This window comes from Anarhichas minor, unplaced genomic scaffold (genome assembly GCF_050575085.1).
Source record: "Anarhichas minor isolate MPS153535 unplaced genomic scaffold, ASM5057508v1 ptg000032l, whole genome shotgun sequence".
Classification (NCBI taxonomy): Eukaryota; Metazoa; Chordata; class Actinopteri; order Perciformes; family Anarhichadidae; genus Anarhichas; species Anarhichas minor.
Genome location: NW_027466478.1, coordinates 2,538,095 through 2,552,190, shown reverse-complemented (window position 1 = coordinate 2,552,190; position 14,096 = coordinate 2,538,095). Strand labels below are relative to the sequence as shown.

The 14,096-nt window shown below is 37.3% G+C and overlaps 1 protein-coding gene across 3 annotated transcripts in view; it reads right to left on the bottom strand.

The window, feature by feature from the left end:
• Positions 1–1,127: 1,127 nt before the first annotated feature.
• The window catches only part of hace1 (HECT domain and ankyrin repeat containing E3 ubiquitin protein ligase 1), an 82,057-nt gene continuing 69,088 nt past the window's right edge, over positions 1,128–14,096 (bottom strand). For all 3 annotated transcript variants that reach the window (XM_076105342.1, XM_076105343.1, XM_076105346.1), the window contains 3 exons: positions 4,366–4,436; positions 4,163–4,276; positions 1,128–3,230 (listed from right to left, as the gene is read on the bottom strand). In XM_076105342.1, coding sequence (XP_075961457.1) covers positions 3,128–3,230; positions 4,163–4,276; positions 4,366–4,436 — 288 coding nt within the window. In that variant the 3' untranslated portion in view covers positions 1,128–3,127. The remainder of the gene's footprint in view (positions 3,231–4,162; positions 4,277–4,365; positions 4,437–14,096) is intronic.

Sequence of the window (14,096 nt, the reverse complement as noted above, 5' to 3'; positions counted from 1 at the left end):
GACGTCGATGTGTTGAATGAATTTGAAGCATCCAAGCATGTCCAGAAATTCTGTGGCTATTTTACAGTCTGAGGAGTCGATGTGGATGTTGAAATCACCGAGCAACAGGATGGAAGGTGAGATGGAGCAGAGCTGGGTAAGGAATTCAGATAGGTCGGAGAGGAAGGCAGGGTTGGGTTTGGGGGTAGATAATTGAAATGACCAGAGAGTTTGAATGCCAGCTGTTCAAATGAGGATGGAAGTCAGGCTGGTTTTTATGTGCAGGCGGTAAAGAGCGGGAAACTGTGCTCTGAGGTGGCAGCGTAGAAGAAGAGGAAGGGGGGGGAGAGAGTAAATGGTCAGTCCCTGCAGCTATAGATAAAACACCTCAATAGTACTACTATATGATAAAAATATGATCTACAAAAATAGTAATGGTTATATTCTGTCAGTCAGTGATTCAAATGTATATTCTATTGAAAATACAAGAGGAAGCCATATCCTTGTAAGCCTGAACGTTATGTTTCTTTTCTTTTTTTTCGAACCAGACCTACGTTTTAAAATCAGGATTTGACAAACATAATATCAGCAAAGAGGGGGAATCAAAAACATGACTTCAGCTAGATGAAGTCAAATATTTTCGTGGTACTCAGTAATGTTTTTTTCACCTTTGAATATTCAGCTGCTATTAAGATATTTTATATTATGATTTTTTGCTTCCATAAGTGCTTTATTTTAAGTATTTATTTGATGCATTACACTGCACTTCATGCATAGTACTTTGAAGTGTTTCCTGTCTTGCACAGGATTAACATGTATGTAACAAAGCTTTAATAAGGCCTTTTGGTTGATATTAATTCTAGTCTTCATAAGCCATGCTGGTCTGATACTAGAGCAGGATGCGAGGCAGAGGTGTAGTGTAGTGCACTGTTAGGACAGCGCTGCAGCAGATGTTGGACTCACTGAATATTGGTTCGGGGCCATTTAGCACCAGTAGACCTGCTGCTCTAAACTGGTGACCCAACACAGCACTCACGCTGCGGCCACATATGTTCACCCAGGCACACACGCAGCTCCATGGCAAACACACCAGAGGGCTGCACATCAGCTCCTCCTCCTTCTTTAGCCCCGCACAAACATGAGCAGGATTGACAAAATTACTTTTATTGGATAAAATCTCAAAGCACAACATATTTGAATGGTAATATGCATCATTTGATACAGTAGACATTTACAGAAATATCTACAAAGGATCAATTTTCAATAAACATTAACAGCAGTTTACAAAAGCATTTCAGACAAGGTCGTCAAAACAAGACTGATGGATAATATGAAATATTAAGTCAACATGTACACTTCCTTTACAAATGGAAAGAAGGAATGTCATGGCATGGTCCTTCTCTCTAGAAGAATAAAAACACAATTTCAGCATGTTTTTGTCGGCAAAATACTAATTAAAGAAGGTATTTAAAATGATTTCAGCTTTTGTCCTTTGCCACTGCGAGCCAACACGTATCATGTAGATATATTGTATTGCTCCTCATGAAAGTCTACTAAACAGGAACAAGTAGATATGACAGCAAAATACCCACTCCAAAGATAAAACTGAATTTGACACAGTAAACCACATGCATGGAGGGGCGTGGTCATACAGCTGTATACAACACCTCAAACACGTTCCAGCACAGTGGGACACAGTACATTCAACTCTCAGTCAAAAGAAATACATAGAAATGTATCCTTGGCGTGCATTCTAAAATGTGCACTTATTTTGGTAAAAATAGAAAATGTTACTTTTCTCCTGCAATGAGAGCACCCGCTAGATTAGCCAGTGCGCATTATTTGGTATTATTTTAAATTGTATTTTCTATCCATGTCATCATTTGTTTGGTTAAATGTCTATATTTTAGAAATACTAAAGTTATGAATCCATCACCACCACCCCAACTAATGCAACGCATATTAGATTTATCCAGTGCATGGGTCATTTAAAGCCTTCAGCACACACGGGACTACACTTGTGCTGGGGAAATACTGAATCACATATTTAGCTTTCTTCATCTAAAATGAGCTAAATTGAAATATATCCAGACTAGAAATACTGAAACCAAGCTGTAAAGTACCCACCATATGTTACTAAAATAATCATAATTAAAAATGAGAATTATTACTATTTGTAGCCTTGCGTATGTGAACACATGTCAACCTACTTTAGTGTACTTTTGATCTTGGTCAGGGCCCCATAGCTCCAATGATGGTCAGTTTTAGTACGACATCATCAATGTTAGACAGTTTGTGTCTGATATTTGATGTTTCAAAGTACATAAAGCCAGCTCCACCTCCCTGCAGCCTGAAGGCCTCTGGTTTGGGATGACACGGTCAACTATCACGCATCACTTGTATGTACAGATGTCCACAAAGCTTTTTGTCATATAGTGCAGTGATTTTACTGTATTTTGTAAGTTTGGCTCATTTTGTTAAAGAAAGTAAAATATTTTGGTTTCTTGCATATAAAACATCCAGGTGTCATATTGTCACCGTGGCATCTTCAACCTCTGATAATGCTTCCGGTAGTGGAAATGAGCTTCCAGCCTCAAAGACAAGGACTGTTTAAATATGGAGCTGACAGAAGATCAAATCTTAAAACCAGGTGAAAATAAAATAGATTAGTTGTATTCTAGCAGCTTGCTGGTACGTGGGCCTGATTATGGCCCATTAAACACAGCAGGGATTTGGATATGATTGATTCCATGTTTGAAACTGATCAATTCTACAGCGGTTCCATTTGGAAAGGTCCTTAAACAAAATCCATATTCAACATCCAGTAAGCATGCATGAATATGTTTTATTGTGATTCATGGTATGAATGCTGTTTTTTTCCTTTTAATTCAATTTCCAATTTAGAAGATTTTCAATTATTATTTGCATAAATGACTAGATACCAATGTCAATCAAAGGAATAGAAGTTGAGGCACAGGTATGCAGATGCAGAACCTGTGGTCTCCATTCAGTCTGTTCTCCAGCAGCTCATTCAGAACAATCTGGATTTCCCTCTTTTTGTCCAGCAAAAGCAGTGCATGGCTCCAAAGAGAGTCTGAGGAGGAGTGCTGCATGAGTCTGCTCACCCTCACAGCAGCAGGGACTGGTACTATGCCATGGTGTAGCCATAGCTCCCACAATGCAGCGCTACCAGCAGCCGGTCTCTCAGGACCTCCTGGCTTGGGTATTCTGGGAGTTTCAGCATGTTGATACTGTGGAGAAGAGGGGAAAAGAATCACACACCGTCGTCATGACGACTCATACCTGTCCAACAGAAAGGACTGCTGCGATATGAATTACCTGTTGCACATTCTAGCAGAAAGACACCTCTCCCTGCTTTCACACTGCCATCAGTGGAGAGGACACCACTACCCGGTCCCAACCACACTGAAGAGACATACTGCCCTCTAGTGCTGAGTCATGGTAAGCTGTGTAGAGGAACTTGTACTGGGTCTGAATGTCTGTTTATTCATTCCTTCATCTTTAAGCACAGATTGGAGTTGAGCGCAGATCGTCACAAGTGGAGAATAAAATCCCAGCATCTTGCCAACACAAAAGGATGTATTGCACTCAACCAGGGCTCTCAGACTGAGAACCACTCCGGACTGAGTACAAAGACACTAAATAGTGCTCATGTCATATTTTCTATACTTTGTTCAAAGTGAACTGTGATAGAATTCAATCACTACAGTCCTTTGAATTTAGGAACAGGAAGTCTGTAGTCTGATCAAATACTGACAAGCAACTGATTGAACTCAAAGGTTGAGATATTCATGCTGGCAAACAGAAAAATGTATCAATATATAACATAGTATATTTATATTAAAACTATAAACTACTATCTACTTGGGTTGAAATGAATCTTGTTTTTTCATCAAGATTCCAGCCGTTCTTGTAGAGGAGTTCGTTGGGAGATGAAATAACATATTTGAAATAATTGTCTTAGATGCCAATAATTTGACATTAATACCAAACTGCATTCTTATTTTCAGAATACTTTTAAGGAATGGTTAAGGTGAAATTTCGTGGCAAAGACGAGGTGTAAGATGTGCAGTACCGAAGGTCTCTATGGGGAACCAATGGCTTACTGACAGCAGAGCAGCACACTGGAATCTGTAGAAAGAGACAGATAAACACTCATTACCAGGTACTAGAGGTCGGCAGCAGGTTGGAGGAGAAGGGCACTGCAGCAACGGTGAACTTCTGTAAACCACTGCCACCCATCAGGAAGGCAAAGCCACCATGCGGAACCCTGGAACTGATAGAGAACGACACCTTATTACTGATTCATAGACATTCACACATTTTTCTGGTTCAAGATCTTTAGTACAAATCAGAAAGACAAACCTTCCAGTGACAAACTGAAGCAGAAGAACCCGTTCCTCCTGGGACAGACTGTTCACCACCTCCCAGAACCACTGCAGAGCAAATGGAGCCCGGTTAGTATTCTCATGTTGGGCTTGATTTCTACTATGTTTGCATGTAATGTTCACACAGCACTTCACTCTTCTTATACTGTCTGCCGGCATATTCCTGTTCTTACCTACGGTCTGCAAAGTTCTGATCAGTGCCTGTCTCTTTAAGCCTGCTCTGATTGGTCAGTGCTTCTGGGGCTGCCTGTCAATCAATCACCGTCTACATAGCTTCACTGGTTGCAGCCAGTGTTTCAATTTATGAAGCGACCCTGATAAGTGTGGAGTTTCAGCTGAACGTGTGTGTGGTTGTCGTAGTTACAGAGGACAATCCTCAGTTTACTTTTCATTTAAAATGTATGCTGTTGATGTTTCTCCTCCTGTGAGTCTATCTTTAGTGAGGTTTGTACACAGGCCTATTGGTTTCTTGGTAAATGTTTGAGTAAACATGAGTCACTAGAGGAACTATTCAACCTTTTTTAAATGTAGAAAGAAATAGTTATGGGATTCAAATTCCGGTTGTGACCTTAAGATCATTTTGGTATTTTACTGGTTTCCAACACAAACTAGAAAATGCATTTCCTGCTGAAAATGCGTTGGAATGCTGAAAGCTGAAATTAATTGTAAAGATATTGCTGAAAATTAAGAAATGGGAGACTACCCGTCTGAAAAATGTTGAAGCCCGAAAGCATTTAAACTGCACTGCTGAAAACCCTTCTAGTTGAAATGTCTAACTATGGTGTCTGTAACTGAATGTATGAGGGAGAAGAAGGCTTTGAAAGTTGAAGAAGTATAACAGGATTTGAAGATTTTCTCCATAGAGATCCCATTCAACAGAAAATTGCAAATAGCTTAATATTTCAAAAAAGTTAAAAGATTACAAATATGAAAAGTCAAAGCACCCCTCTCCTGAAAGAGCTGAACATTTTGAAAGGGAAAAGTCCTGTAGTGATATTTGTAGTAGTAGAAGTTGTAGTAGAAGTTGTAGTTGTATTGGTAGTAGTAGAAGTATTAGTAATTAGAAGAAGTAGTAGAAGTAGTAGTATCAGTAGTCGTAGTAATAGTTTTAGTATTGGTCGTAGTATTTAATATAACAATAGTAGTAGAAGTAGTTATAGTAGTAATAGTAATGGCAGTAGAAGAAGTAGCAGTAGTAGTAGTACTAGTAGCAGTTGTACTAATAGCCGTAGTAGTAATACTACTTGTAGTAGCATGAAAAGCAGTAGTAGTAGTAGCAGTTGTAGTATAAGTAATAGTAGTAGTGGTAGTAATAGCAGTGGTGGTAGTAATAATATTGATGGTAGCAGTAATAGCAGTAGCAGTAGTAGTAGTAGTAATATTAGCAACAGCAAAAGTTATAGTAGAAGTAGTAGCAGTAGTAGTAGTAGTAGTAATACTAAATTAGCAGCAGCAGTAGTAGTTGTCGCAGTATTAGTCAGAGCATTAAGTTTTTCAACAAAAAAGCCTAATTTTGAGCTTAACGTTTAAATACAGTTAATCCATGAGGCTTTTATTTTGAAAGAGTGGGGCTGGGTGGGGGAGAAAGGAGAGGAGACAGAATCAGAATGTATGAAACACAGGTTATTAAATGACAGTCTTCATCAAAAGCATTCCAGTTAGATTTCACTCTGTGGGGCTTTTATTTTGAAAGGGTGGGACTGGGGGGGGAGAAGAGACATAATCATAATGTTTGACACACATAAACAGAGGTTATTAAATGACAGGTTTCATCACAAGCATTTCAGGTAGAGTTCACTCTCTGGGGCTTTTATTTTGAAATGGGGTGGGGGGGTGGAAAGTCCTCTTAAAATCTATTAGACCTGAATGACTGTATGAGAGAGAGAGAGAGAGAGAGAGAGAGACAGAGAGAGAGAGAGACAGAGAGAGAGAGAGAGAGAGAGCCTGCGTGCGTGTGTAACTGGTTGCCATGGTGACGACGCACCTGGTGTTAGAGGCAGACTGATTAAGAAACATTACAGTAAACAGTGATTTTGAACAAAGCCCCTTTTAACAAAAAGCGGGAGTCTGAGTGCCAATATGGATACCGTGAGAAAGATAAGACTCTGCCGAACGCGGTAATGTGTTTTTTATGTTTGTGGTGTTAAAAATGTGAGCTGCAGAGCAATATACAAAACTGGTACCGTCTGCTTTCTTTGAGAAATGAGTGGTCAGATTTAACATGGAGTCTAATGGAGCAGTTTGTTGGAGTTCATGTCGCTCTGCGGCTCCTTGAGCCAAATGTGTAAGTCTGTGGGATTCCACAGTCATTTGTCTACGACAAGGACAAGATTAGCTACTTCTACATCCAGAAATTATGCATGAAGAGTGAAGATTGTGGACACAGTGGCAAAACACAAATCTTTTTTTCACAAGAATCTCAAGCTGCTCTTCACTCTAGCGGTGACAATACACACCCATATAAATACAATACACACCCATTATAAAGTCAGAAAAGGACTGAAAAAATCATAAAAGTTAAATTGCTGCAGTTCAAAAAGTGTAAAAGATATCAAAAAGCTGAATCATGTGGCAATAGATCAGGGTTTTCTAAACATTTTAAAGTTTAAATGGTGTCTGTAGCTGAACGTATGAGGAAGTAGAAGGATTTGAAAGTTGAAGAAGTTTAAGAGGATTTGAAAAATGTCTCCATAGACATCCCATTGAAAATAAAAATTGCAAAAAGCTTAATAATTTAAAAAGTTTAAAGATTATAAATATGAAGAGATATAGCACCCATGAGCTGAAAGAGCTGAACATTTTGATAGTTGAACGGTTTCTGTAGCTTAAAAAATGAAGAAGAAGAAGAGTTTCAAAAAATGTACGGAAGAAATAGTTGAGTGAAGTTGAATAAAGATTCGAAGAACAATAGTTGGAATGCTTAACAGCATTCCAACAATAAAGATTCGAAGAACAATAGTTGGAATGCTTAACAGCATTCCAACAATAACTAGAAAATGCATTTCCTGCTGAAAATGCGTTGGAATGCTGAAAGCTGAAATGAATCTCAAAAACATTGCTGAAAATAGATATCCAATTTAAAAAAAATTGCAAAAAGCTTAATAATTCAAAAAGTTGAAAGATTACAAATATGAAGTCATATGTAGCTGAAAGTATGAGGAAGAAGAAGGCTTTGAAAGTTGAAGAAGTTTAACAGGATTTGAAGATTTTCTCCATAGAGATCCCATTCAAAAGAAAATTGCAAATAGCTTAATATTTCAAAGAATTTAAAGATTACAAATATGAAAATTCATATCACCCCTCTCCTGAAAGAGCTGAACATTTTGATATTCAAATGGTTTCTGTGGCTTAAAAAATGTCATCAGTGGTGATATTTGTAGTAGTAGAAGTTGTAGTAGAAGTATTATTAGTAGAAGTATTAGTAGCATTAGAATAAGTACTAGTAGTAGCAGTAGTGATATTTGTAGTAGTAGTAGAAGTTGTAGTTGTAGTAGAAGTATTATTCGTAGTAGAATTATTAGTAATTAGAAGTAGTAGAAGAAGTAGTATCAGTAGTCATAGTAATAGCTGTAGTATTGGTCGTAGTATTTAATATAACAGTAGTAGAAGTAGTAATGGCAGTAGAAGAAGTAGCAGTAGTAGTAGTAGTACTAGTAGCAGTCGTACTAATAGCTGTAGTAGTATTACTACTTTTAGTAGCATGAATAGCAGTAGTAGTAGTAGTAGCAGTTGTAGTAGCAGTGGTGGTAGTAATAATATTGATGGTAGCAGTAATAGTAGAAGTAGTAGTAGTAGCAGTAGTAGTAATACTATATTAGCAGCAGCAGTAGTAGTTGTCGCAGTATTAGTAAAAGCATTCATTTTTTTAACAAAAAAGCCTAATTTTGAGCTTGTTTAAATACAGTTAAACCATGGGGCTTTTATTTTGAAAGGGTGGGGCTGGGTGGGGGGTGGGGGGGGTGAGGGGGAGAGGAGACATAATCATAATGTTTGACACACAAACAGAGGTTATTAAATGCCAGGCTTCATCACAAGCATTTCAGTTAGAATTCACTCTTTGGGGGTTGTATTTTGAAATGGGGTGTGTGTGTGTGTGTGTGTGGGGGGGGGGGGGGGGGGGGGGGTCCTCTAAAAGTCTCCAAGACCTGAATAACTGTATGAGAGAGAGACACACACACAGAGAGAGAGAGAGAGACACACAGAGAGAGAGGGGGAGGAGTGTATGTGCATGTGCCAGTGCCTCTCTGTGTTTATCAACATCACTAATTAGCTTAATCATGAACACCTGTGTCCTTTCAGCCTTTTCATGGAGATAAAACAGAGAAACACCTCTCAAACAAATCCTCAAAACTCCCATAACCGTAGCTCCTATTGCTCCGATATTAATAAATGAGAGGAAGGATGAGTTGAAGAACAGATCCTGTAAAAATTGTGTCTGTAGTGTAAAAAATGTGGCTGAACTGGCGATTTAGAAATGGGGTACCGTGTTCTGTGGAAGATGTTTTTGAAGCAAAATTTAACATTGGTCTCTATGGAGCAGAAAGTTGGTTTTCCTCTCAATTACAGGCTTCTGTGTCAAATGTGTAAATCTGTGGGATTCCACAGTCATTTGTCCACGACAAGGACAAGATTAGCTACTTCTACATCCAGAAATTATGCATGAAGAGTGAAGATTGTGGACACAGTGGCAAAAGACAAATGTTTTTTTCACAAGAATCTCAAGCTGCTCTTCACTCTAGAGGTGACATCACGCACTCTAAGCTGCGCAATACACACCCATTATAAAGTCAGAAAAGGAGTGAAAAAATCATAAAAGTTCAAATGGGACAGTTCAAAAAGTATAAAAGATATCAAAAAGCTGAATAATGCGGCAATAGATCAGGGTTTTCTCAACATTTGAAAGTTGAAATGGTGTCTGTAGCTGAAAGTATGAGGAAGTAGAAGGATTTGAAAGTTGAAGAGGATTTGAACATTTTCTCCATAGAAACCCATTCAAAAAAATAATTGCAAAAAGCTTAATAATTCATAAAGTTTAAAGGTTAGAAATATGAAAAGTCATATCACCCCTCTCCTGAAAGAGCTGAACATTTTGATATTCGAATGGTTTCTGTGGCTTAAAAAATGTCAGCAGTAGTGATATTTGTAGTAGTAGTACTAGAAGTTGTAGTTGTAGTAGAAGTATTATTAGTAGTAGAAGTATTAGTAGCATTATAATAAGTAGTAGCAGTAGTGATATTTGTAATAGTAGTAGTAGAAGTTGTAGTTGTAGTAGAAGTATCATTAGTAGTAGAAGTATTATTATTTAGAAGAAGTAGTAGTAGTAATAGCTGTAGTAGTGGTCATAGTATATAATATAACAGTAGTAATAGTAATGGCAGTATTTGAAAGTCAAATTTTGAGCTTAATGTTTACATACAGTTAATCCATGGGGCTTTTATTTTGAAAGGGTGTGGCTGGGTCGGGGGGGAGAGGAGACATAATCATAATGTTTGACACATAAACAGAGGTTATTAAATGACAGGCTTCATCACAAGCATTTCAGTTATATTTCACTCTGTGGGGCTTTTATTTTGAAATGGGGTGTGGGGGGGAGAAGGGGAGAGGAGATGGACTCATATTGTTAGATTAACACAAACAGGTTATTAAATGACAGGCTTCATCACAAGCATTTCAGTTAGAATTCATTCTGTGGGGCTTTTATTTTGAAATGGGGTGTGGGGGGGGGAGAGAAGGGGAGAGGAAATGGACTCATATTGTTAGATTAACACAAACAGGTTATTAAATGTCAGGCTTCATCATAAGCATTTCAGTTAGAATTCATTCTGTGGGGCTTTTATTTTAAAATGGGGTGTGTGTGTGTGTGGGGGCGGGATCCTCTAAAGATCTCTAAGAACCTGAATGACTGTATGAGAGAGAGACAGAGAGAGAGAGAGAGAGAGAGAGGAGTGCGTGTGTGTCTGTGAGTCTGTGTGTTTATCAACATCACTAATGAGCTTAATCAGAAACACCTGTGTCCTTGCAGCCTTTTCATGGAGATTAAACAGGGAAACACCTCTCAAACAAATCCTCAAAACTCCCATAACCGTAGCTCCTATTGCTCCGATATTAATAAATGAGAGGAAGGATGAGTTGAAGAACAGATCCTGTAAAAATTGTGTCTGTAGTGTAAAAAATGTGGCTGAACTGGTGATTTAGAAATGGGGTACCGTGTTCTGTGGAAGATGTTTTTGAAGCAAAATTTAACATTGGTCTCTATGGAGCAGAAAGTTGGTTTTCCTCTCAATTACAGGCTTCTGTGTCAAATGTGTAAATCTGTGGGATTCCACAGTCATTTGTCTACGACAAGGACAAGATTAGCTACTTCTACATCCAGAAATGATGCATGAAGAGTGAAGATTGTGGACACAGTGGCAAAAGACAAATGTTTTTTTCACAAGAATCTCAAGCTGCTCTTCACTCTAGCGGTGACATCACGCACTCTAAACTGCGCAATACACACCCATTATAAAAGCAGAAAAGGAGTGAAAAAATCATAAAAGTTAAACTGCTGCAGTTCAAAAAGTATAAAAGATATCAAAAAGCTGAATCATGTGGCAATAGATCAGGGTTTTCTCAACATTTTAAAGTTTAAATGGTGTCTGTAGCTGAAAGTATGAGGAAGTAGAAGGATTTGAAAGTTGAAGAGGATTTGAACATTTTCTCCATAGAAACCCATTCAAAGAAAAAAATGCAAAAAGCTTAATAATTCATAAAGTTTAAAGGTTATGAATATGAAAAGTCATAGCACACATGAGCTGAAAGAGCTGAACATTTTGATATTTGAACGGTTTCTGTAGCTTAAAAAATGTGGAAGGAGATAGAGAGCAAAATACGTACGGAAGAAATAGTTGAACTAGAAAATGCATTTCCTGCTGAAAATGCGTTGGAATGCTGAAAGCTGAAATGAATCTCAAAAACATTGCTGAAAATAGATATCCAATTTTAAAAAAATTGCAAAAAGCTCAATAATTCAAAAAGTTGAAAGATTACAAATATGAAGTCATATGTAGCTGAAAGTATGAGAAGAAGAAGGCTTTGAAAGTTGAAGAAGTTTAACAGGATTTGAAGATTTTCTCCATAGAGATCCCATTCAAAAGAAAATTGCAAATAGCTTAATATTTCAAAAAGTTAAAAGATTACAAATATGAAAAGTCATATCACCCCTCTCCTGAAAGAGCTGAACATTTTGATATTCGAACGGTTTCTGTGGCTTAAAAAATGTCAGCAGTAGTGATATTTGTAGTAGTAGTACTAGAAGTTGTAGTTGTAGTAGAAGTATTATTAGTAGTAGAAGTATTAGTAGCATTATAATGAGTAGTAGCAGTAGTGATATTTGTAATAGTAGTAGTAGAAGTATCATTAGTAGTAGAAGTATTAGTATTTAGAAGAAGTAGTATAAGTAATAGCTGTAGTAGTGGTCGTAGTATATAATATAACAGTAGTAGTAATAGTAATGGCAGTATTTGAAAAAGTCTAATTTTGAGCTTAATGTTTACATACAGTTAATCCATGGGGCTTTTATTTTGAAAGGGTGGGGCTGGGTGGGGAGAGGAGACATAATCATAATGTTTGACACATAAACAGAGGTTATTAAATGACAGGCTTCATCAAACATTTCAGTTATATTTCACTCTGTGGGGCTTTTATTTTGAAATGGGGTGTGGGGGGAGAAGGGGAGAGGAGATGGACTCATATTGTTAGATTAACACAAACAGGTTATTAAATGACAGGCTTCATCACAAGCATTTCAGTTAGAATTCATTCTGTGGGGCTTTTATTTTGAAATGGGGTGTGGGGGGGGGGGGAGAGAAGGGGAGAGGAGATGGACTCATAATGTTAGATAAACATAAACAGGTTATTAAATGTCAGGCTTCATCATAAGCATTTCAGTTAGAATTCATTCTGTGGGGCTTTTATTTTAAAATGGGGTGTGTGTGTGGGGGGGGGGATCCTCTAAAGATCTCTAAGAACCTGAATGACTGTATGAGAGAGAGACATACAGAGAGAGAGAGAGAGAGAGGAGTGCGTGTGTCTGTGAGTCTGTGTGTTTATCAACATCACTAATTAGCTTAATCAGAAACACCTGTGTCCTTGCAGCCTTTTCATGGAGATTAAACAGGGAAACACCTCTCAAACAAATCCTCAAAACTCCCATAACCGTAGCTCCTATTGCTCCGATATTAATAAATGAGAGGAAGGATGAGTTGAAGAACAGATCCTGTAAAAATTGTGTCTGTAGTGTAAAAAATGTGGCTGAACTGGCGATTTAGAAATGGGGTACCGTGTTCTGTGGAAGATGTTTTTGAAGCAAAATTTAACATTGGTCTCTATGGAGCAGAAAGTTGGTTTTCCTCTCAATTACTGGCTTCTGTGTCAAATGTGTAAATCTGTGGGATTCCACAGTCATTTGTCTACGACAAGGACAAGATTAGCTACTTCTACATCCAGAAATTATGCATGAAGAGTGAAGATTGTGGACACAGTGGCAAAACACAAATCTTTCTTTCACAAGAATCTCAAGCTGCTCTTCACTCTAGCGGTGACATCACGCACTCTAAGCTGCGCAATACACACCCATTATAAAAGCAGAAAAGGGCTGAAAAAATCATAAAAGTTAAACTGCTGCAGTTCAAAAAGTATAAAAGATATCAAAAAGCTGAATAATGCGTCAATAGATCAGGATCTTCTCAACATTTTAAAGTTTAAATGGTGTCTGTAGCTGAAAGTATGAGGAAGTAGAAGGATTTGAAAGTTGAAGAGGATTTGAACATTTTCTCCATAGAAACCCATTCAAAAAAAAAATTGCAAAAAGCTTAATAATTCATAAAGTTTAAAGGTTAGAAATATGAAAAGTCATAGCACCCCTCTGCTGAAAGAGCTGAACATTTTGATAGTTGAACGTTTTTTGTAGCTTAAAATATGAAGGAGCAGAAGAGTTTCAAAAAGCGTACGGAAGAAATATAATTATAAAAATAAAAACTAGAAAATGCATTTCCTGCTGAAAATGCGTTGGAATGCTGAAAGCTGAAATGAATCTCAAAAACATTGCTGAAAATAGATATCCAATTTAAAAAAAATTGCTAAAAGCTTAATAATTCAAAAAGTTGAAAGATTACAAATATGAAGTCATATGTAGCTGAAAGTATGAGAAGAAGAAGGCTTTGAAAGTTGAAGAAGTTTAACAGGATTTGAAGATTTTCTCCATAGAGATCCCATTCAAAAGAAAATTGCAAATAGCTTAATATTTCAAAAAGTTAAAAGATTACAATTATGAAAAGTCAAAGCACCCCTCTCCTGAAAGAGCTGAACATTTTGATATTCGAACGGTTTCTGTGGCTTAAAAAATGTCAGCAGTAGTGATATTTGTAGTATTAGTAGTACTAGAAGTTGTAGTTGTAGTAGAAGTATTATTAGTAGTAGAAGTATTAGTAGCATTATAATAAGTAGTAGCAGTAGTGATATTTGTAATAGTAGTAGTAGAAGTTGTAGTTGTAGTAGAAGTATCATTGGTAGTAGAAGTATTAGTATTTAGAAGAAGTAGTAGAAGTAGTAGTAGTAATAGCTGTAGTAGTGGTCGTAGTATATAATATAACAGTAGTAGTAGTAGTAATAGTAATGGCAGTATTTGAAAAAGTCTCATTTTGAGCTTAATGTTTACATACAGTTAAT